The sequence below is a fragment of the Zootoca vivipara genome, chromosome 6 (assembly GCF_963506605.1).
Source record: "Zootoca vivipara chromosome 6, rZooViv1.1, whole genome shotgun sequence".
NCBI classification, from domain to species: domain Eukaryota; kingdom Metazoa; phylum Chordata; class Lepidosauria; order Squamata; family Lacertidae; genus Zootoca; species Zootoca vivipara.
In genome coordinates this window covers 20,560,156-20,582,900 of record NC_083281.1, presented here as the reverse complement: position 1 = coordinate 20,582,900, position 22,745 = coordinate 20,560,156, and the positions used below count along the sequence as shown (strand labels likewise).

The 22,745-nt window shown below is 48.2% G+C and overlaps 4 protein-coding genes across 12 annotated transcripts in view; 1 reads left to right on the top strand and 3 right to left on the bottom strand.

The window, feature by feature from the left end:
• PPP1R37 (protein phosphatase 1 regulatory subunit 37) overlaps positions 1-2,283 on the bottom strand; it is a 56,662-nt gene extending 54,379 nt beyond the window's left edge. For 2 of the 5 annotated variants that reach the window (XM_060275587.1, XM_035117126.2), the window contains exon 1: positions 10-2,281. In XM_060275587.1, the coding sequence (XP_060131570.1) occupies positions 10-766 (757 nt within the window). In that variant the 5' untranslated portion in view covers positions 767-2,281. Of the gene's footprint in view, positions 1-9 lie in introns of all 5 variants that reach the window. The other 3 variants (XM_060275584.1, XM_060275586.1, XM_035117124.2) reach the window with 3 other exon arrangements.
• A 515-nt stretch (positions 2,284-2,798) lies between these two features.
• GEMIN7 (gem nuclear organelle associated protein 7) lies at positions 2,799-16,766 on the top strand. Of its 3 annotated transcripts, none has more exons than XM_035117122.2 (2): positions 2,799-2,933; positions 15,102-16,766. In XM_035117122.2, exons 1-2 carry the CDS (start codon positions 2,928-2,930, stop codon positions 15,480-15,482), a joined length of 387 nt encoding a protein of 128 aa, XP_034973013.1. In that variant the 5' UTR covers positions 2,799-2,927; the 3' UTR covers positions 15,483-16,766. The 3 variants fall into 3 exon arrangements, with proteins under 3 accessions (XP_034973013.1, XP_034973011.1, XP_034973010.1); XM_035117120.2 differs by lacking the exon at positions 2,799-2,933 and adding an exon at positions 2,954-3,169; XM_035117119.2 differs by lacking the exon at positions 2,799-2,933 and adding an exon at positions 11,675-14,184.
• Positions 5,721-11,124, bottom strand: LOC118085958 (bone morphogenetic protein 2). Its single transcript, XM_035117117.2, has 3 exons — positions 10,866-11,124; positions 9,158-9,498; positions 5,721-7,847 (listed from the first exon to the last, which is right to left on the bottom strand). The coding sequence occupies exons 1-3, from the start codon at positions 10,892-10,894 to the stop codon at positions 6,952-6,954; spliced, it is 1,266 nt and encodes a 421-aa protein (XP_034973008.2). The 5' UTR covers positions 10,895-11,124; the 3' UTR covers positions 5,721-6,951.
• Positions 16,767-17,486: 720 nt separating the features above from the next.
• Positions 17,487-22,745, bottom strand: part of CLASRP (CLK4 associating serine/arginine rich protein) — a 29,143-nt gene continuing 23,884 nt past the window's right edge. The window contains exons 17-22 of one of the 3 annotated variants that reach the window (XM_035118384.2): positions 21,840-21,900; positions 21,647-21,705; positions 20,475-20,521; positions 20,277-20,359; positions 19,031-19,055; positions 17,487-17,662 (exon numbers count right to left, since the gene is read on the bottom strand). In XM_035118384.2, coding sequence (XP_034974275.2) covers positions 17,620-17,662; positions 19,031-19,055; positions 20,277-20,359; positions 20,475-20,521; positions 21,647-21,705; positions 21,840-21,900 — 318 coding nt within the window. In that variant the 3' untranslated portion in view covers positions 17,487-17,619. Of the gene's footprint in view, positions 17,663-19,030; positions 19,056-20,276; positions 20,360-20,474; positions 20,522-21,646; positions 21,706-21,839; positions 21,901-22,745 lie in introns of those variants that run through there. The other 2 variants (XM_060275583.1, XR_004692761.2) reach the window with 2 other exon arrangements.

Genomic DNA, 22,745 nt, shown 5'->3' with positions numbered 1-22,745 from the left:
CTTGCTTACCATGACGCCAAGGATCTTTGGGTTCCACAGCCCCAGACACAATGTCTTCATCGGAAGGAAATGTGACATGTTTTGCACCAGGTTTCAGTTTCCCATCATCAGCAGACAGAGAACCATGGCTTGTTTGGTCATCTTCTGGACTCTCTCCACTTGTTGCTTCCAAGCCTAAACAACAGTTCTGGGAAGAGGAGTCCAATTTTTCCTGCAAACAGTTGTTCTGTTGAGAACATTTTTCAGCAACCGTAAGGCATTCTCCGGCAGCTGTGACCAAAGGAGGATTATTACAGGCCACCTTATTTCCCAGCAACTCTTCCTGTAGTGGATGGCTCAAAGTCTCTTTCCCCGATGGCTGCAACTGCTCGTCTGCCAAATCACAGTGCTCTGTATCTTTCAAATCTTCCTTTGAAGAACATGCAGTAGAATTGCCCACCATCTCTCTGCCAGGATGGCTCCCTAGCGTGGGAGGGCTGTGCGTGAGGTTTTCTGTATTCTGAAGATGTGCTGAAAAGTCCAAAGCCTCTTGAAGTTTTGTCCCACCTTGACTGCCGTCCACTCGAGAGACAGCCCAAGGATCAGAAGCCCTTAGCAGACCCTCCTCTTCCTTCTGCACAGCAGGAGGTGGCAGCAGCAGCATGAGGTGGTCCCCCTCAGCAGCTTTCCCTTGTTGCTGCTGCATGGGGGAGACTTGTACACACTCCATGGCCAGGCAAGCGTGATAGGTTTCTGTCAGGGAGAGCTCTCCTTCTTCCCTTCTCATGGAGTCATTACTGAGGGGTCACCTCCTGTCTCTTTTTCACCTTCCCTCACCTGGCAAGAAAAGGCTCCCAAGGTCTCCAGACCCTTTCCTCCCAACAAGGGTGCAATGAGACCATGAATGATGAATGGGATCAACTGGAGGAGGATGCAGGGAGGACCCCTGCCTTTTTGGAACTAAAAAAAAAGAACATTTACTTAGGGTTGGAGGAAAGCGATTGCTATGAGAGCAAGACAAAAAGGGCACTACTTTAACTGGGCTTGGGTCAATTTCTGCAAAGATTTGGCAGGGCACGGAAATATTTTGCTGGTCGGGAAAATGTTGAATGCTCCCTTGCCTGTTACGTTTTTACCCAGTAGGGATAAACAATGGAGTGTTAGTATACTGGTTGAAGAAGGACTGATTGGAACTAACACCTGCAGAATAGAAAGAGGTCCAACAGAAAAGAAACAAAATGGGGCCAACGTCTGCTCCAGAGGCCCAGGAAAAGAAATGCACACGTTCCTTGAGAAAGCAAGAGTTATCGTAACAGGAAATAGTCCTGTCTGAGTAGTGTGGGAGGCTTATGTACGTGTAGACTAAAAACACCTGCAGCATAAACGGGAATAGCTGGCAGAAGAAGGCTAAAAGGACTAGTGTCAAGCTGCAGAGGGAAATAAACCTCGCAGCTGCCCTGCTTTTACAGAAACGTGTGCCTGGGTATGCGTGGTAAGAACCAGAGAGCAATTAATGCCTCACGGGTAAGTAGGGACTCTCTGCCAAGCGTTTAAAAGGAACAAGGTGAGTGCCCGCTCTCTTTTTCAGTGTGCGTGTGCTGGGGGAGATGGCAAAAGTATACATAAACGATATCCTTTTGGAGGAAAGGCGATGCCTATCAAGATATCCAGGCTATGGGGTGGGATAGATAAACCGTGATTAGTGATGGAAAGTCGTAGAAAGGCTCTTCGTCAGTTGCTGAGGGGTAAGAGGGCCTTTGCTGATCCTCTGGCTCAGGGCTTTGGTGGTGGCTGGGTCAGACAGAAAGGGGAAGAGGAGAGGGCTGGCGGGGCTGCCTGAGCCGAGGCAAATACGCACCCGGCGAGGCTGAGGAGGGAGAGCAAAGGCGCGCGAGAGAGAGAGGCCCGTCCCGAGCGAGCGGCCCCCTCCCGCGCCGCCGCCGCTTCAGCCAGGGACGGACCCGAGAGAAGCCTCCTCGTCTTCGTCGTCGTCTTCTTTCGCCGCCGCCGCCAGCAGCGAGTACGCCAGCGGCCTGCGCATCCGCCGAGGCCCTTTCCACGCGTGCGGGTGGAACAGCCTCCGCGCTCACAGGAGCCTCCGCGCGGGGTTTCTCCCTCCCTCGGCTACCCAGCGGCAGTGGCGGCTCTACCTTCGTCTCCCTCAGCGGCGGCAGCTCCTCTGGCAAAACACCCACCTCACGCTCGGAGCCGACAGGGTCACGTGCCCCCGTTTCCGGCGCTCGGATTGGTGGACCGGCGGACGGCGGTGGTTGTTTTTTAAAAAACGCAGCCAACCTTGCCCCCTCCTTTCCTTCCCACACTCACTCTCGGCCCCCACCTTCCCTTTCGCCATGCGACAGCGAGATGGTTTTCAGCTACTGCACTTTCGACAACAGCAGCCTCGAGTGAGGGGGGGGGCGGGGCGGGGCGGGATAAACCTGCCAGTGCGGCTTTCCACGTGGGGCAGCAAAAAGTAAATATTGTATTATTATTATTAGTCGTGTACGCATCCTCCTGCCTAAGCGGCGAAGAGGGAAATGGAAGGATGGGTGTCCTCGAATGTGCTGATTGCGAGAAAGGGAATGGCGGAACACGGAGGGCCTCCTGATCATGACGTAAGGATCACGCGCTTCCCTTTCATCTTTCATCCCACCAATCGCTAGGAGGAGCGGCAGGTGGGGTGGAGGCACATCTCCGCCGCCGCCTAGGGGCATACAGGGCAGAGTTATAGAGTTCCCAGTCCTCCTATTACCAGAGGGGACCTTATAAAAAAAAAAGACGACAAGGGAAGAACGGCTTGTCGTCCGCTCATAATAATGTATTTCCGGGTGAAGAGGCTGCTTCTTCCTGTCCCGGCCACCAACGTGCTGAGTGCTTTGAGGCCCGCAATTTTGAGCGGAACGGTTTGGGGTTGCCATGACGATTTGAGCGACACCGAACCAAGGCCTATGCAGGTTAGTCGGCGTTAACTGAATTGTTTCATAACTGAGAGGCAAGATTTATGGCCAGAGAGAGGAGCGTCTGTTTTCAAAGAGTTTTTAGCTTAATACAGGATGTGGGAGGAAAATAATGGACGGAGGGAAGCTATTAAATTTGAGGTAATGGAATGGAAGCGTTTGGGCCTGGCGTCATGACAAGGCGAAGCTCAAGGCTGCTTTCTGGGGAACTCAGTCATGGAGCGGATCGTAAGGTATGGGATAGGTGGGGGCGGTTCGGGGGAAATGGCAACTTGGGTTGAGCCAAATTTGGCCCACAGACTAGCAATTCCCAAACCCTGTTTTGGACTATAACTCCCAGCCTGGTGGCTAAGGCCAGATTATAAACTAACCCATGTAGGGGATGGAGAAAAATATTATAGCCAGTGCTTTTTTCTTTTAAAAATGTTTAGGGGTACTCTCATTTTGACTCAATAAAATCACCATTTAATAGTTCAAATCGGGAAAAATAAATACAGTAAATGAACAAAAGTGCAAAGATTCACAAAATGTTTAGGGGTATGTGTACCCCTTCGTCTCCCCAGAAAAAGCACTGATTATACAATATATATATATATATATATATATATATATATATATATATATGCATATGTAGCCCAAGGTATGTGGTTATTTGCTACGGTGCAATAGGAAACTCGCATTAATCAAGGCCCATTGTGCCCATTATGTTGGTTAACCTTCATAATAAAATGCTTTCCTCTCAGTTGCTTTTAATATTAAAACAATGTAACATTGTTCAAGCTATATAAGAGAGAGGACATGATTCAGTTTTAATATATGTCTGTATTCTTTAAAGTTTAATAGTAAGAAGCATGTTATTCAGGTTTTATTTTATTTTTTAATTACAACATGTATTACTTTTATATTATTGATTGGATCTACCCAGCTTCTGATTCTCAAAAGCTCTTCCAATGCTAAGACTTCCTGGGTCTCTGGTTAATTTATTTATTCTTGCCCTGATTCGCATTTGGTTTAGTTTCTCACTCTGATGTGTTTTTGATAGTGTGGTTTTTCAGTGTCCACCCTTTAGCGTTCATAGCTTCCTTGGATGTCTTAATGACAGGAAGGTGGGGTAAAAGTGTTTAGAAATGTTTTCTTGCTGTGCTAAGCCTTGCATCCTGCCCAGCCCATTTCATACCTGTAAACTGGAATCCACTCACATGATACTGGCTCTGACTCTCTACATTACTTACTTTGGAGTGCACTATTAACTCTGACATCTCTTTCATAAAGCTTCAATGTTACATCTTAGCCCATTTTCTTACACCCATATTTAATCTTTTTTAAAAGAAGAAAAACATCATCAAAAGCTGTACAGTTTATTTCACCATTGCATACATTTTTTTTATGGACACAAAAGTAGAAATCTTGTGCCCTTTGAAAAACTTTCGCCAGTCAAGTGGCCTCCAGATTTTTTGGATTACAACTTTCACCATCCCATTGTAGACCAACAACATTGGGTGTGGGTGTGTGCCAGTTTGGAGAAGGCTGACTTAAAACAATGCACTAAAATGCACCATTTTCCTGTTGAGTGCTACATTTCTCACCACCACATTCCTCAGAGCTTTTTGCCCCTTTCCATGCTATGAAGCAGAACTTGAGACCTGCCTTGGGACACCAAGTAGGGGCTTAGAAGCAATGACTAACAAGGTGCTTTTTCGGTATATGTAGTTAGAAGGAGGGTGGATAAAAATCAATTATTATTTTTAATTTAAATATTTTTATTGAAATTGGTTTTTTTATTTAAATTGGATTTTTTAAAAAATTAAATTGGATTTTTAAAATGAAATGCTTTTGGAGGAAAAATCTTTCTAAAGATGGTTTTCTATTTAAGTTACATTATAGTCCAAATACCATTATTCAGGAAATAAGGATTTGTTTTTAATTATGTAGCCTGAGGTTTTATATGCAGTGTTTAAATTTTTAGGTAAATTAATTCGATTAATCCATTCACAATGTCATGCTCTTCCAGAGGTTTCTGTAAGATTATTTGGGATAACTTTTCTAATGAGAAGATATTATCACAGGTGCTTGTTTTTGCAGTTCTCAAAAGTGTGAATTTGAGATAACATGCCTTCTCTTCACAGGAAAAATGTTATAAAATAAACATACAGAGTTGAGGAAAAAACTTTAATCCCATTGTTCCTTTGCAAATTTATATACAGTACACAGAATCAACCCCTTACCAAATACTAAGTTCCAAGAGGTTCAATGAATAGATTGTTTTGAATGGAATAGATCTGCATATGTAGCTAAGTGTGAAGCAGTAAAAATGAAAGTTCAACCTTGTGAGCAAAATAGGGATCTTTGTGTAATAATTGTGTACAGTGGTACCTCGGTTTATGAACACAATTGGTTCCGGAAGTCTGTTCATAAACTGAAGCGTTCATAAACTGAAGCGAACTTTTCCATTGAAAGTAATGGAAAGTGGATTAATCCGTTCCAGATTACTTAAACTGAAGCGTTCATAAACTGAAGCGAACTTTCCCATTGAAAGTAATGGAAAGTGGATTAATCCGTTCCAGACAGGTCCGCAGAGTACTTAAACTGAAGCGTTCATAAACTGAAGCATGGGTGTAATTGGTTCCGGAAGTCTGTTCATAAACTGAAGCGTTCATAAACCGAAGCGAACTTTCCCATTGAAAGTAATGGAAAATGAATTAATCCGTTCCAGATGGGTCCACGGTGTTCATAAACCGAAAATTCATAAACCGAGGTGTTCATAAACCGAGGTTCCACTGTACACTGAAAATTTATTATTCCAAAAATGAAACCTTCATCTGGTTGTAAATATTAAGATTATACCACCAAGAATGAGTCTTTCTGTAAAAAAAAATGATTTAAACCAAGTCTTACTGACTAGTGATTTAAATCGATTTGATTTAAATCAAATCCACCCTGGTCAGAAGAAAGTGCTGACTCCCCACCAATAAGATATGGACCACCTGCTCTCTTGTGTCAGTCTCTTGCTGCCTTTTTGTCCACACATTTGGTGCAGTAAGGTTTAGGATGCCCCTCTGCTTAGAAACAACCCCCAGGGGTATTAGACTCTTAATGCAAGGGTGGAGAACCCATCAGCCCTTCAGATGCTGCTGGAGCACACCTTCTGTAATTCCTGGCCAGTGGCAGTGATGGCTGGAGCTGATGGAGATTGGATTGGAATCCGCATCCCTGCTGTAAAGTGTTAGGGAGGGCTACATGTTTCACACAACAGCTGCTGGGAGCACACATCGGTCATTTTTTCACCCAAAATGTCAGTTCCAGCAGAATTGACAACCACTGCTCTCCTCTACCGGATAAGCACTCTGACAGAGAGCTTCTATCTTAGAGCAGGAGTCGGGGAAACCTGTGGTTCTTCAAGTGTTGTAGGGCCATTGGCTGTGCAGCCCTGGGGCCCATGAGAGCTGGGAGTCCAGCAAGTTTGAAGAGCCACAGGTTCCCCATAAACAATGTGTGAAAAGTCAGCCAGCTCTCCCGAATCGTCTTTTCAGGAATGTCTGCTGCTGATTCTCTTAGTCATGTGAATTCGCCTTTAGTGGCAACCACATCATCACAAAGTTTTCACCTTGGCTTAAGGATGCTCTCTGTGACAGGCTTGGTAGCTTTCTCATTTATTGTTCAACTAAAGGTCATCACAGTTTAAAACAACAGCAGCAGCTATTCATCCGTATGGAGAAGTTGATGAGGCATGATAAGAATATGAGAATATGAGGCAAGGTACATCTGTCTCGTACAACAAGCTGGTGATAGCCTTTGCCTGTTTGCCTCTGGTGCTTGGTGTTAAGTCATATGCTGCCTCTATGCACAGAAGTCCCGTATATCTCATAGCTGAGCCATCTAATCTTCTGGCTGTCCCCACTTCTTGTGGTAGGAAGTTCCATACATTAATTCCATGTTGCCTGAAGAAATACTCGTGTCGGTTCCAAGCTCTCTGCTTGGGTTACCTGAGAGGAGGCTTATCCCTGCTCTGTGGTTTCTACCGGCACCCACAGCCCTCCACCACCATGTCCTGGTACGTCTTCAGGACCACCATGTCGTGTTGGTCCAGGTAGAGCATAGCGATGGGGCTGAGGTCCGTTGGGACGCAGCACGCCTTGGGCACCCTGGAGTTCACCGAGCTCAGCATGGTCTGCACCACAGCGTGGCTGGAGGAGTTCATGTGGTCGGCCAGCGGGAACCGGCACTCCCCGGAGCAGTAGAAAGCATGGTAGCCGCTAGGGGCAACTATCCAGTCGTTCCACCCAACCTCCTTGAAATCCACAAACAGGCGGTGCCTCCGGCACCTTGTGCTGGTTTTGGCCTTGGGCTTCAGGCCTTTGCGTTTGCTGCGGGAGGCTGGCCCCTTGGGCGCTCTTCGGCCTCCTTTCTGGGTTAGCCCACCCGGCTGGCTCCTGCTTTGTCTCTTCCCACGAGTCAAAGGCTGCCCCCTCCAGTCGTGACTGTAGGTGACCAGCAACGGCCTTTCTAGAGCCCACTGGGCCTCCTTCTCTCCTGGAGACCGCCTTGCACGAAGCGGAGCCTGGTGTTGATGAAGCTCATGGCTGCCATTGGGGTGCTCCACCTCAATGAGAAATCCAAGGTGGCGCCTCTGGCCCTCAGCCCTCTGGAAAGCAGCGGTCACGTCAAAGCTCTCCCACTTGGGCTGCTTGGGAGCCAAGAATTTGCGAGCCAGGAGGAGACTGCTCTTGTTTCCAGAAACGAGTTGGGGGCCCATTGCGTGGTATATGTTGATGTTGAAACCCCTGCTTTCCTTCTGTGAGTGGTACAGGCGCAGCTCCAGGGCGGTCAGCTCCTCTTCCACAGGCAGCAAGGTGAGGTTGAACAGGAAGTAGAACGAACCATCTACGGCTTCAGGGGTGTTTTCCGGATCCTCTAGATGTGAAACAGAAGTCGGAAAGGGATTGAGGACTGAGTGTTTGGGGGCTGGTGTGGGAAAGCTTTGGCCTTGCAGATGTTGCTGAACTACAGCTCCCATCGCCCCTGGCCATGGGCCATGCTTGCTGGGTCTGGTGGGAGTTGTAGTTCAGCAACATTCACAAAGGCTGCCCACGCCAGGACTGCAGGAATTGCCTTCCTGCATCCAAACAAGTGTCACATCTAGTCTGTTCTGTTTTGTCCCCTGCATTCAGCCAGATGCTTCTAAGCAGCTCCCAAGCACCTTAGGAAGGCAGCAGCTGTTCCCTGTCATTTGTCTCAAAGTTATTGTTCTAACTTCTTAAATAAAAGAGAATGCTTGTTTGTGGCTGTGCAATGTGTTGCACTTTCTTCTTGGCCTGTTTATATATATATATATATATATATATATATATATATATATATATATAAACGTATCTTGGCATCCCTTTCTGTGAAGTGACACGTCCTTGCCTGAGGTGGTGCAGGGTTCCTGGCTCTGCTGATAATGGAAGCACCTCCTACCCTGTGTGTGGCCCTGTTGCCTTGCTTGCTCTGCAGGTGGCGCTATATCCCAAGGCAAATCATACACCTCCCAAAAACCAAGAGGGAAAAAATAAGGGAACTTCCTTAAGTAAGCAGAGCATGAGGGCATTCTTGAAATATCTTGGCATTTGGGAGCTTTGCTTTCCTTCCTCCTTGATGAATTGTGTTTGACCCTCAGAGTCGAGCAGCTCAGCCTTAGAACACCAGCAACTCTTGAATCAGAATTGTAGAGTTGGAAGGGACCACAAGGGTCATCTAGTGCAACTCCCTGCAATGTTGTCAGCTATGGCTGGCAGCAGCTCTCCAAGGACCTGGGCAAATGGGGGGGGCTTTCCTTTTAACTGGGGGTGTCAAGGGTTGAACTTGAGACCTTCTGCATGCAAAGCAAGGTTTCTGTCTGCTGAGCTACTGCTGTTTTCCTTTACGCAGTGCAGCTGCTTATCTATAGCTTTCCACCTCTCCTTCATCCCTGACTCCCGGTTTTGTTCAATCACTTCAGGGATGGAGAGCCTGTGGCTGTCCTTAGTTGGACTCCAGGTCCCATCAGCCACTGCAGCAGGCATGGCCAATGTTCAGGGAGTTGGTGGGTAGTCTAGCAACCTGGAGGGCCTGGACTAAATTTCCCCGCTTTTCTGCCCTCTGCTGCTACCCTGACCCCTGGGCCAACCAGTTTTTCAAGGCCCCAGCCAGCCCAACTACCCAAAGGTGGAATTTGAAGGCGGATGTGGCAATCACAAGCTCACCAACATGGTGGAAGGTGCGGATGGTGTTGGCTCTCCCAGCTTGTTCCTCCAGGAAGGGAAGCTCTGTCTCTTTGAGGGAGGAGGGAGCCTTCCCCAAGCAGAACTGGTACAGATCCAGAAGATATTGGGGGACCACAAACCCTGCCCTCGGCTCCGGGCGCCGTTGCAAGCCCAGGCGTCTCAGCAGGATGGTTTGGAGGGCTTGGATTGGGACCTGCTTTGTGGAGTCATGCTTGCCAGCAGTTCCTGGAGAGGCCGCTAGGAGGCCTCCAGATCTCCAGAATTCAAGAGGTATAAGCAGGACCACCAAAACAGCCAAGTTACCAGAAACCATTGTGGAACTGGGGAAGACAGAGGGAAGACAAAGACATGGTTGGTGAATGTGGCTTGTAGACAGAATTGGATTTCCTGGGTTGTTGTTTTTCCCTTTTCCTCTCTACTCCCCCCCCCAAAAAAAATACCCAGAGAATCAAAAAATGCATTTGACTTGGATTATGTATAGATTAAACTATAGTTAAAGGGAGCCAGTCAAAAAGCTGGGTTGCCTTTTTAGCGTCGTGCCCCCTGCTGGTAGTGGGGAGAATTTACCCCATGGTGCGCATCAGTATAATTTGATGCAGTTCAGTTAATTCCGTGGCATGAGGATACAGCCTCAGAGAGTGTATGCGTGTTAAATTTCTCCCAGACCGTCTCTGCAAGATGCTGCAGGGAGGTTGCTAGCAAAGGTCTTAGTGAGTACGAAAGCCTGAAGAAATATGCCTCTGCTGAGACTTTATCAAGTGCACATTTTGCTTTGCAAAAGGGTTTCAGTGCCAAAAAAAAAGTGTTGCGAGAAGGCAGAGGGGCTTCTTGGAGCAAGCGAGTTAGATTATTGAGAGTGATGTGTGCTGCGTTTTTTGTTTTTGTTTCAAGAGCATGTCTTTTGCCTTTGAAAGATTTTTGCGGTAGATAAGAGAAAGTCCTGGCCTTTGTTAATGTTTTGACATCCCTGCTCTTCCTTGATCTTCCATTTGCTTAGGCTTGGGGTGGGCAATCATGCCTGATGTCTCACTCACCCTCCCAATAGCTTACCACAGAGGAAGTCATCCGTAGAATTGTAGAGTTGGAAGGGCCCGTGAGGGTCATCTAGTCCAATCCCCTGCAATGTAGAAATCTCAGCTAAAGAACCCCTGACAGATGGCTACCCAATCTCTGTTTTAAAACCTCCAGTGGAGGAGAACCCACCAATGAAGGAGAGAAACTGAGGCACAGAGAGCTTGCCATATAACACCCACGAAATGGGCACAATTTGCTACAGGCCGGCATTTGTGACTAGCCTTGACCATATGCACTCATGTCAGCTGTACCCCGGAGATTGCACAAACCCTTTGAGGTGTTGTGCAGATGAATGTGGGAAGATTCTTGCATGGTGGCTGTAGCCTTACCCTCAACGTGGCACCATGCACTAGTTGGGTGGAGACCGGGTGGGTTTTCTGCCAGAGGTGGGCAGGCAGACTGGCAGTGGGCGGAGCTTCTCATGAGGGCATCTTGCTGCTGGATGCTATCTTGAGACACGCTCTTCACAAAGCCACAGTTAATACATGTAAAATTAGCACTGCCCATAAGAGCCCTCTAAGCACGTCCACAAGGAGGGTAGTGTTGCTTTTCTGAAGTGTTGTTGACAGTGTGGATGTCCCATCCCCCCCTCGCCCCACTCAGAAGTACTTACTTGCAAAGGTTGAGGCTGTTGGCAAGCATCCATTTTCCCCACTCCTGCAAATCCAGCAGCTTTTCCTTGTCGTTAGGTCTCTCCCAACCTTGCTGCTGCTTCTCCCAGGTCGCCCAAACCAGGGAACTGCCCCATGGCCACCCCACTTCTCCCCGGTGACCTCCGTCCTCCTGCTTCCCTCGCTCGGCAAGTGAGCCAGAGGCCGGCCAGCCTCCCAGCTCTTCTCCACAGTGCTGGGGCTCTGCCCACCCTGCCTGTGGAGGTGCCGTCCTCGCTGCCTTCAGGATGTGATGTCAACCAGGCCAGGAGGCCGAGCCAGAACAAACAAGTTTGTTGTGAGTTGTCGCCTCTTCGCTCTCTCCAGCACAGCACGGTGGCCCATTTTCTGGACTCGCCACTCGCTTCAGGCCCTGCTCGGAAGGTGAGAGAGCTATGCCAGCTCTGATCCCAGGTGGGGAACAGGAGGCGACTTGCATCTCCACCCCAGAAAATTATGGGACATCCGCTTCACCAGTTAACAGCAGGGCCAAGGACACGAGGTGGCCAAATTTGGCCGACTCTTCATCTCTCCCCTGCCCGGTTAGCAACAAGGCCTTCAAAAACACCCAGAAGGTGCTGTTACCATGAGCCAAAATCGGCGACTTGACACTGCTTGAAGGCCGGCCCTTCCAGTCTGACATTTGGGCTGCCTACCACCTGGAGCTGACATTTATCAACCTGCTACTAGTAAGGCACACTGAAAAGCAGGGACAGGTCACCCACCCAGACGTTTCGCTTGGCACAGGGCTAGTTTCACAGCGTTTGTGCTGGCAGCCCAATTTACAAGCCTGCAAAGTCAATGCAGGCTTTTACATTGTAGCTTTAACTGCCCCCCCCCCCTCCTTCAAAGTAACACGTGTGATTATTCTCAGGTCACGTTCAAACAGAAGCTGGTGCTGTCCCAAAGGCACGAGCCTCGCCAGAAAAACAGCCAACCTGCCCCCTCCCCAGGCCCCATTCTTCCTGGCGTGCTGCCCAGGAGTGCAGGAGATCTGGGCCAGGTCCTTATCAGGCCAGAGGGGGAGAAGGCTTTCAGGGGCCGGCGCTTCCTCCGCCACCAGACAGCACGCGCCGGGAACGAGCTGTCTGTGGAAAGAGCGCGTCAACAGGGCCTCAGGAGGAAGCGTTGCGGTCATCACCCAGGGCAGACTCTTGGAACAAACACACCGTGCAGGAATGTGGCCTAGTTGGGGACCTGGGCGAAGGGTTGGGGAGAGGTAATCTCCAGCAAGGCTGAAGGGTGCGGCATTCCCTCCCAGAAGCCTAAGCTGGAAAAAGGTCTTGGCTGTAGGCGCACATTAAGCTGGATTGAATGCACAGCAGTTCAACTGTCCTTTCCCAAGGCAGAATTGCAGTTCCTTAAGCTGGAGGTGTGCAGTATAATGTCTGCTTTAGTTGAGATCCCTGCATTGCAGGGGGTTGGACTAGATGACCCTTGGGGTCTCTTTCAGCTCTACAATTCTGTGATTCTAGGATGCCTTTTCTTCATGCTCATGCTGGGGACCCTGACCACTAAGCAAGCCCACCGTCATTCCTGAGCAGCAACTTGTGCTTTGAGTCCACCACTGACACCAGGAAAATTCTGCGGGAGCTTCCAGGGTACGTGGTCCATTTGAACCATGGGAAGCTTTCTGGCGCTCCAGAATTGAAAAATACGGAGCTTTTTGTCTCCTACCAGGTGGTTCAGAGAGCATGCTGAACCTGTATGTGTCCTGGCTACCCACTTGAATGGCTTTGGAAGAGGATGGAGTAGATTCATGGAGAGTGTCACAGCACTGTCAGGCAAGGAATGTCCAGAATGAGGAGTTAACTCTTTATTGTCAAAAGTACACTTACAAGTTGGGGAAAGGCATGTCCACCCATGCTACCTCCCTCAACTACGCCCGGTTTGCACCCAATGTGGCAGTTGCTGCAACAGAGAGCCCTCGCCCCCAGTTTATGTACAGTGAGGGGGGAAAGTATTTGATCCCCTGCTAAATTTGCCCGTTTGCCCTCTGACGAAGAAATGACCAGTCCATAATTTCAACGGTAGGTTTATTGTAGCTGTGAAAGACAGAATAACAACAGGAAAAGAAACCCAGAAACCCAGAATACAAAAGTCAGAGATTGATGTGCATTATAATGAGTGAAATAAGTATTTGATCCCCTATCAACCAGCCAGATGTCAGGCTACCTGGTATCTTCACTGTATGTAATGAGCTGAGATTAGAAGCACCTGCTGTAAGGGAGAGGTCTTACCTGTACTCCCAGCTCGTTACAGTACCTGTACAAAAGACACCTGTCAACAGGCGCAATCAATCCAGCAATCTTTTCCCCCTCACTGTATATTCCCTACCCGAGTTTTACACTGGCAGGTGCAGACTATGCCTGCGTGTAGCCCGCTTCTGCTGCTCCCACTTCAATCCTCTTCTAGTCTTGGGACCCAGAGGGCAGTGATGCAGCAGTTGGCCTCATCTGAGGACAGGCAGCCCTCGTGCAATCACACCCACGGCAGAGATATGGCACAACCTAACCCGATGGCAACCGACTAGAAGGAGGCAAGAGTGGCATGGCGAATTGGGCAGAGAGGCAGCAGATGGGCTGCTCTGTGGCTGGGTCCTTTGAGCCTAGAGGACTGTGAATCGTGCTGCTTTCTTCCAATGCTAGTGCGTACTGCCCTGCCTTTTTGGAGTCGATCCTCCTTTGGGGGCACATCTGCACTAAAAACCCAACAGAGGTGAACTGTCACGGGTTTCCCGTTGCAAGGAACTTCGGGAATTCCGAATCGTTCCAGGGGTGAACCGCCTCTTCTTCAAGCTACCGTCCACCAAGGATGCTGTAGAGAGGAAGCAGGCACATTGAGCTGAAAATTCATTTTAGGTAACCAGCAGAGGCTAGGCTTGGCTAAAAGTCTAAGGCTCTGGATTCAGCAGCATCCATCTCTGGCCCAGGCCAACCCTTCTTGCTCTCCACCTTACACCAGAGTTGTCCTTGGCTGCCAGTGGTTGTTTCTCCAGCTCGCTGTGCAAAACATCCTCTTTGCCGCTGACCCTGGGCTTGGCCGCCCGCCACAGAGGATGTTGGCACAGTGAGGGAGCGTCAAGTTGGTGCCGCCACCGTCCAGAGGGGAAAACAGGCTGTCCTCGTGCAGCAGCACTTCCTGTTTACAGGCCCCCATAAGCCTATGCTTAACCCTCTGCTGCCTGAAGACCAGCAGCCTTGGCTGCTGAAGCGGGCAAAACGTTCCCAGCTGGCAAGAGTTCTGCCCTTGGCACAAGGCAGAAGTGACCCAAAATTCCAAGTGAGTGGCTCACCTCTCCCCTAAATCTACAGCACAGGGTTGGAATAATTTTTCATTCTTTTATGGGCAACCGGGGGGGGGGGGGGAGCAGCCGTGCTGCATACCAGTGGTGGGCGGGGCCAGAGACAGAACTGGGCAGAGCAATAGGTGGGACTTTTCCTTTTGTACAGTGTGATGCATTCCAGCTGTGGGAAGGTCAGAGGTTTTCTAGCAAAAGGCTTCATCGCCATTGTAGGACACAGTCCAGGCAGGCAAAAGCACTTTAAGGGCAAGGTTGACAGAAGAGAGTAGCCTGGAGGGAGACGCAGGGGCTGGAAGGCTGCTTTTGCTCTGAGGTTCCCAAACCCCAACCTACCACCCACCTGGAACCTAGAGCTAGTTGTCTTCAACCTTCTCACACCCCATGACCCGCATTTAACTCAAACACACATTTGGAGACCTGTTTCTTGAATCTTCTAATTTATATTTGCACGGTGGTAGCGCTCCTGTTGTGACCCACCCTTGAATCAACCAGTTGAATACAGGATGTGAAATTTGTAGCCATCTTGATTAAGCATGAGAAATAGGGACATTAAGGCCACGGGACCTAGAAATCTGAGGTTTTCTCTCTACCAGCGCTCTACCAGCGCAGAATCATAAGGTTCCTTGAGCATATAAGCTTTTCTTTAAACATTAAAATAGGCTCATACCTCTTGTGATTATGGAACACAGCAACAAGAGCAAAAAAATCCTGCCGTCTATTTCAAACAGCTTAAACTATAGAGGGAACTTGGTCTGCTCAGCAAGGCGAATGGGAGGGCAGAATGTATTATAAGTCATAGAAGCACCTACCTCCCAAAATATTCCTTAGGAGTACCAATGCTGTTGACACAAACAAGGCGCCATTTGTATAACCCATTTCTCCTCTTTGCCAGCAGGGGTGCACAATGAAGGTGCCAGTTGCGGTCATCCGCCTGCCCCATGGACCCGACGGGTCAAGCCGCGGCTTCGATCCCAACTCTCCCCGTTTCCAGGCCCTTGGTCCTGCCAGCCTCTCCTCTGGGAGCACAGCAGACCTGGAGCAGGAGCAGCAAAGTCGTGTGATGCTTCGAGAACGCTACCTGCGCAGCCTCCTGGCCATGGCTGGACAGCCCGTCAGATTCACCATGTACGAGAGGGTCAAGGTCACAGCTTTGTTTGGAACATCCGACATTGACATCCTGAACTTCCAGGTCTCCGAGCTACAGACTCCACTAGGGATACAGAGAGAAGCGCTGCTCCGATGTTCAGACATCATCGCGTACTCCTTTGAGCTTTGACAGCTCTGCCTTTTTACTATTAAAGCACCTTTTATAAGTATGTGTTCAGTCCTTTGTGAGTTGCAGAGAGCAGGCTCGGGTCATTCATAGCAGACATGTCCAGTGGGCTATGACAAATTAAGAAATGAGTTTGAACTGCAGAGGCGGCTGCCTGCCACATCTCTGCACGATTCACTGTTCTGCACGCACTGCCTCCCACTCAGATTCTGGGTCTCTGTTGCAAGTAGGAGCTGTAGCAAAATGTCACAGTATGAAGTGTTGCACCCCACTGCTTTCCTGTTTGTTTTCCCAATATTGCCAACATTACAAGCTCCCATTTTTGCTGTTTTGCTGCTAATCCCTCCTCCTTGTGGGCAGCCCCATTTTAACTACACCACACTAGCAATGACACAGCATCAACACTGTAGAGCAAGTTATTCTCTCATTCAATAAAGCATTGCAATACAGCAAATGCAGATTCAGCAGCTGCTTCTAAACGAATGGCAGGACTTAAAACCCTGCCTCCCTCCCTGGAGGGATGGCAGTTGGTTGCAGATGCTTGGTGCTGGGTCTCCCATGTTCTTTGGCATTTATCTGAAACTAGCAGTGCAGTGAGCTGCTTCAGCTCAGATGAAAGTGAATTAATTTAACATGCATTGCAGCTCAGTTCGGGCTCGCACTCAGGGCTGACTTTTTTATGCTTATCCTTTTGAGTTTTATCATAAACCATCATGAAATATCCAGTTAGCCTACTGAGGACTCCCAAGTCTCCTGGTCCCAGCCACGGTGCTTTGATTCACACTGAGTTGCACACACTGAGAACAGGATGCTGCACTGGATAGGCTTTTTATTTGATCCAGCAAGGCTGTTATCCAGAGAAATGACACCCTGGGTCATTTGTGCCTGCCCTTGGACTTATGTGACTATATTTCACTCTAGCACCCTGACATTGGCTCCCAGTACGTTTCTGAACACAATTCAAAGTGTTGGTGCTGACCTTTAAAGCGCTAAAAGGCCTCGGCCCAGTATACCTGAAGGAGCGTCTCCACCCCCATTGTTCTGCCTGGACACTGAGATCCAGCGCCGAGGGCCTTCTGGCAGTTCCCTCACTGCAAGGAGCAAAGCTACAGGGAACCAGGCAGAGGGCCGTCTCGGTAGTGGCACCCGCCCTGTGGAATGCCCTCCCATCAGATGTCAAAGAGATAAACAACTACCGTACCTGACATTTAGAAAACATCTGAAGGCAGCCCTATTTAGGGAAGTTTTTAATGTGTGACATTTTATTGTATTTTAATCTTTGTTGGAAGCCGCCCAGAGCAGCTGGGGAGGCCCAGCCGGATGGGCAGGGTACAAATAATAAATTATTATATTATTATTATTATTATAGATCTGGGCGATATAACATGCAAAACTGGTTTGAAGTCCTGCAAACGTATCTCAAATCATGATTGTGTGTGTGTACTCTGCAAAAATCACAATGCTTCTCTAGATTATTGCAGCCTGTTAACACTGCCAGCTCAGCTCTCCCCTGCCTCCTGCGAATCACAAGAGCAAAAATCATGTTGTGGGAAAAATTGTGAAGCCAGCCAATGCCTCTACATAGCTGCATCCTTATTTCAGACACCATGATACATCACTATACCACAATGTTTAGCTGGTGATATATCAGTGTTGAAAACCATTTATCACCCAGCCTCAGTCCTGACTCTATTCATTGGTGAAAAAAAACCCAAAAGTAGGAGCAGGCTTGATTATCACATAGTAGTTGCTTTGATTGGTGCCTGTGCATTTTGCTTCACAACTTTTGAGCCGAGAGGCTTATTCCCACGCTGGCTCTGGATGCAAGCGGAAGCCCCTGGACTTTCCACCCTCACTCCTTGCTGCACATGATCACAGGGCTTATCACACAGCTTTGGGATGAAAGGAAGCACACGTCCTTAGAAGCTCCTATCAAAGTCTTTCTGAAAGGCAGCAAGACAGTTCTGTGCAGCTGAAAGTGCTTGTCAAGAGATGACCACTTCTGGCTTTATTTATGTATTTATTTAGACAGCATAGAAACAAAAACCAGCAATGTACAGCGTTATTACAGGATTACATGAGGCCTGATGAGCCAGCTGGGTGGGAGGTGGGCAGCGTGGCGCTGAACCAAGAACAGCTTCTAGTGGCGGTAATGAGGGCTCCGGGATCGGGACCGCGAATGCCTGTAGGAGGCAGAAGAACAGGTCACATGAGAACTTAAAGAGAAGCATATATAGTAAGAGTCCCACAAAGTCACAACTCCCGTTGGTGGTAGATGATCGCTCTGTTAAGCAAGCACTAGCCAGAGCCAACACAACATAGCAGATAAGAACATTGAACTTGATTTGGGGAAGTGGCTGAGCACTTTTCACTGCCGAGCCACAAAGCCCACAGTGGCTGGCCTTGGGAAAGTCTTCCTCTGTGTTGGCTACATTTTATAGGGTTTTTGTGGAAGTCAAAAATCAGAGGCGGCCTAATATTGCAACGCACCAAGCTGCTTGGAAGCAGGGCAAAGCACATTCCACTATCCATGTACTTAACCATGTTACTTGTACAAAGAGACTTCAAGGGCACTTAATGACAACTCGTAAGTTCAGAACTAGTCACTTGGGTCTTAATGAAGATAATGGTTTCCTGTCCCCTGACAGATGTGGACACAATCATCCCAGCAATGTTGAAATAAGTAATCACCTCTCTGCCACTTGTTCTCATGCCCACTGTTTCCCTCATTATTAATATTTAGGCAGAATTTATAAACATTGCTGTTCACCCAGACGCTTGTTGGCTGAAATATATTATTCTTGGCAACTCTGAAAATTACTTAGCTGGGAAAATATTCCGCCGTGTGTTTGGGTTGTTTTTTTTTTAAAAAAAAATCCTTTGCATTGTTTTCGCTGTTTTGTTGTTTACTACCCCAGGCTCCTTTGGGAGGAAGGGCAGGAGAAACAGCTAAGGACAATACAGAATATGCACCTGAAAGCTCGGACCAAATGACCACAAACTTACTTTTTGCATCTCACTGCCATTCAGCTCCTGCCTTGCATTTTTCTCCTTTAAAATTATGCACACAAGTGTGTGTGTGTGTGTGCAAACGCAAGCAAGCACAACTATACATATATATTTCTGTGAGTCACCATGAGACCTCCAGGTATAGGGCGGTATATAAATTCAATAAATAACAATAATAAAAAAAGTAATATATACACGCACATACTGTGCCAACTGAGATTTCATTTCCTGCACCTAACAGTAGGCTTGTATTCCATGAACATGTGAAGCATGTTGCTCATGCCTTAGCAAATCTAAGACTTGATGGTGCCAAAGGACCCTTTGCGAACTGTTACAGTGGCTGGAGAACATCTGCAGTCTGAGAGGGATCAGATTGGTCTCAAGTTAAACTATTTAAATATTTCAGGCAGCTCAGAGGAAGAAATGCCGGTTCTGAAAGGCGCCCGTATCTCTCCACCTCTGCTCCGTCTTATCAGCTCAGTGAGATGCCTGCTTCTATCTCCCTTTCACCACTAGAGTCGATAAGCAAAAGCAAACTTTACCTCCTCGAAGAGCTATAGTCTCGACCTGCAAGACAAAGGGGGCGAAAGTCAAGAACCTCCAAATTACATTTCCGGAACTCTCCACATTTGCCTATTTAGGTTAAACCTGTTAATCTCTTAGCAAGGGCAGTGGAGGAAGGAAAGGATGTGAAGTTTGAGCCATTAAGGAGCAGAAAAATTATGGAGACCCTCTGATGCCCGAGCTTCGGTCAGGCTTTACAAGAGACAAAGCCTCTTGTTGTAGGCGTTCCTGCTCTATGGAACTCCCTGCAAACAGAAGTTTGGCAGGAATATTTACTGCCTTCTTTCAGGGTCCCAAAGCCTGCAGAAAAGCAAGTCGGGGATGAATCAGCTACGGGGGACCACCTAATTCTCTTGCTAATGGTCTTTACGAGGGTGGGGTTCATGTTCTAATCCAATGTTACCACATACCAACCACCCCAGTGTCAGAGCAGAGGTTGGATGGCCATCTGTCATGGATGCTTTAGTTGAGATGCCCGCATTGCAGGGGGTTGGACTAGATGGCCCTTGGGGTACCAACTCTACAATTCTATGATAGCTGTGTGTGTTTAAGTAAGAGTCAATCTGCAAACGGTGAAGTACAGTGGTACTTTTATTCTTAAATTTATCCGTTCTGGAAGTCCGTTCCAAAACCAAGGTGCACTTTCCCATAGAAAGTAATGCAAAATGGATTAATCCATTCCAGACTTTTTAAAAACAACCCCTAAAACAGCAATTTAGCATGAATATTCCTATCTAACGAGACCATTGATCCATAAAATGAAAGCAATAATGTACTGCAGTCACACAATCCATCGATCAGTAGCTGAACTGGGTTCCACACAGTCATAACCCCCCCCCCAAAAAAAGAGCCGCAAAATCGCAAAATAAATAGCAAAGCAGACAGACCTCAGCATAATACTCAAAACGGAAGCATAACACTCAAAACGGAGCACATTCGGCTTCCGGAAAAAGTTCACAAACCAGAACACTTACTTCCGGGTTTGCAGTGTTTGGGTTCCAAGTTGCGTGAGTGCCAAGGCGTTTGAGAACCAAGGTACCACTGTACTCAAGAGGCATGAATATTTTGGCCAAGACATCTCTACTTGTCTGGGTGAAGTTCTTTTATCTCCATAGGGACCTCATTGTCAAAGTTGGACCCCCAAAATAATGATCTTTTCTCCAGTGTTTCACAACAGCCCCATTGCCACTGCGCTCTTCCTCCCAGCAGCCCCAGGGCACTCACTGTAACGTGGGGAAGGAGACCGACTCTGCCGGCTGTACTGCCGCTCCCACTCCTCTCGTTCCTTCTCCCGGCGCTCGCGCTCCCTGCCAAGAAAAAATGCTGCAGATTTAGCAGGCAGGCAACCAAGCCACTCCCTCCCGCCCACACTCCCCCACTGCTCCGTGCCAGGAGGGACAAGGAAACCCCAAAAGGCATTACTTCATCCGGATCTTCCTAGCCATGGCACGCAACTCGTCTTCCCGCTCCTGGAAGAGATGAGATAGCACATGCCAGTCAACCGAATGGTGAACACCACGCAAGGCAGACAAGCCAAGGGCGAACTTGGCAAACGGTACACTCTGCAGTGAGAAAATGGTAATTCTGCAAGTGGAATAAAAATCTGCATCCTTGAAATCCCAGCCATGGTTTGCTTCGCCTTGCGCATCCAAACACCCAGCCCAGTAGACTATTGTAGCAACAGACCACAATGTGAAGCCATGTTTTTTCTGTGCATCCAAACACCCAGCCCAGTAGACTATTGTAGCAACAGACCACAATGTGAAGCCATGTTTTTTCTGTCGGCTTGCTTGTAAGTATGGTTTGGCACTATGTCTGTACCTCAGTAGTCTGGTGTAACCATGGTTTGTTTGGCCAACTCACCAAGTTAAAAAGGTGCAAGGCAAGAGCCGTTAGAAAATAAGCAAAACCAAAGAAATAAGCTGTGGCTTGCTTGCTCATCTGTGAGACTTGTAGGGGTTTTTTTAAAAAAGAAACCATGGTTAGAAGAAACCAGAGCACAACACTGTATGTGAACCCTCCCTTTAGTGTTGCAACCTTGTCTTAGAATCATAGAATTGTAGAGTTGAAAGGGACCACGAGGGTCAACTAACACAAACTCTTGCAATGCAGGAAACATTTTGCCCAACATAGGACTCGAAGCCACAACCTTGAGATTAAGAGTCGCATGCTCTACTGACTGAGCTGGCAAGGCTCATTAGACAACAATGGGAAACTGAGCCTTTAATATCATCGGCCTGGTCCTACGGAACACTCTGCCGATAGAGGTTCAGCAGGGGTTTCAACTTTTAAATACCTGCTGGAAACTTTTCTAATACATCAGGTTTCTGCAGACAATTAAAAATGCCTCCTTCCATAATACCCAGCTCCCTTCTGACATGTAACTTTTTATATGGTTTTTATTGTATGGTTTTATGCACAATAGTTGCAAACTGCTCTGAGACTTCTTTTCATGAACAGCAGTACATAAATATTTTTATGAACGGACAACTGCATCCCAGTTAGCAATTGTACGTTCCAGCTCCATTTTAAGTTTATTCCACTTGCAGAACAGGGCTTTTCAGACCACAGAATTCAGTGCGCCTGCCAGTTACCTGTCTTTCGTGTTCCTGTTGCATCATCTTCTCCTGGGCGGCCTTTTTATCTGCTTTGACTGAAGAGGCAGAGTGGGGAATATGAGCGCATGGAACAAACAGGTCAAAAGAAGGAGATGGCTCCCCTGTGTCGCCCCGCCTAACTGCCCACCCCCCGCCACCCCAGCCAGCATCCTCCAGCCTAGATGCTTACACTGCCGGTTAAGCGCCTTCTGCATACGCAGCTTCAGCTTCTCCTGTGGGGTCAGCTTTGGCTACAAGCGGAAGGCAAACAGAAAGGTGTTAAGAGGTTGCCCCCCCTGGCCTGAACTCACAGTCAAACGAGTCTTGGAGAAGGCATACATGGGGAGAAAAGGGCCTTGGGGGAAGGACCCTATATCATGTATTTCTGCAGTGTCACACAACATCTGGAGGGAGGAAAAGAGAAACTTCCAGACAGCCATGAACCAGAGTCCTACTTTCAAGTAAGGAAGAGTAGGTTGAGCTCCAGGGGACTCCCCAGAAGCACACCCTGCTCAAGGGGGCTGTACTTCCCCCAGCAAAAAGAGGGAAGCCATCTCCCCAGGGTATATAGTGGGAGAGCCAACCAAGGCCTATGGGCTCCTTTGCCTGTAACGATCAGGAGCCAGGCGCTTTCAACTGAAGAGAATTAAAAAATTTAATGGAGGAGCGTTTCAGGTGCGGAAAAGGAAGCTGGAGCCTGTGGGAAGGGAAAACAGTCCCTGGCAATCTAGACTGGGCCATTCCCAAGGAGGTGGCGGTAAGGAAGATGCAAGGAATCAACTTAACACACATTGACAGGGTACTGAAATCCACTTCAACCCCAACAAGCTGGTTAAGCAGACAGTCACGACGATGGGGGGGGGGGATTGCCTTCGGGCATCCAGGTCAATGGACAATGTTTGCTGGTACTCAATGGCCTTGGAAAGGGCAGGCCAGAGAGCTGAAGATTGCATCTCGTAGGCAACCAGTAAAAAATGTTAAGACCAATAACTTTCAAGTGGTTCTTTGCAAAGGTGGGCTTCCATCTGCTTCTCCTCCACTCCTTCCTGTGGCTGGGTTAATCCTCAAGAGAACACGGGGGTTCCCAACATCCTCT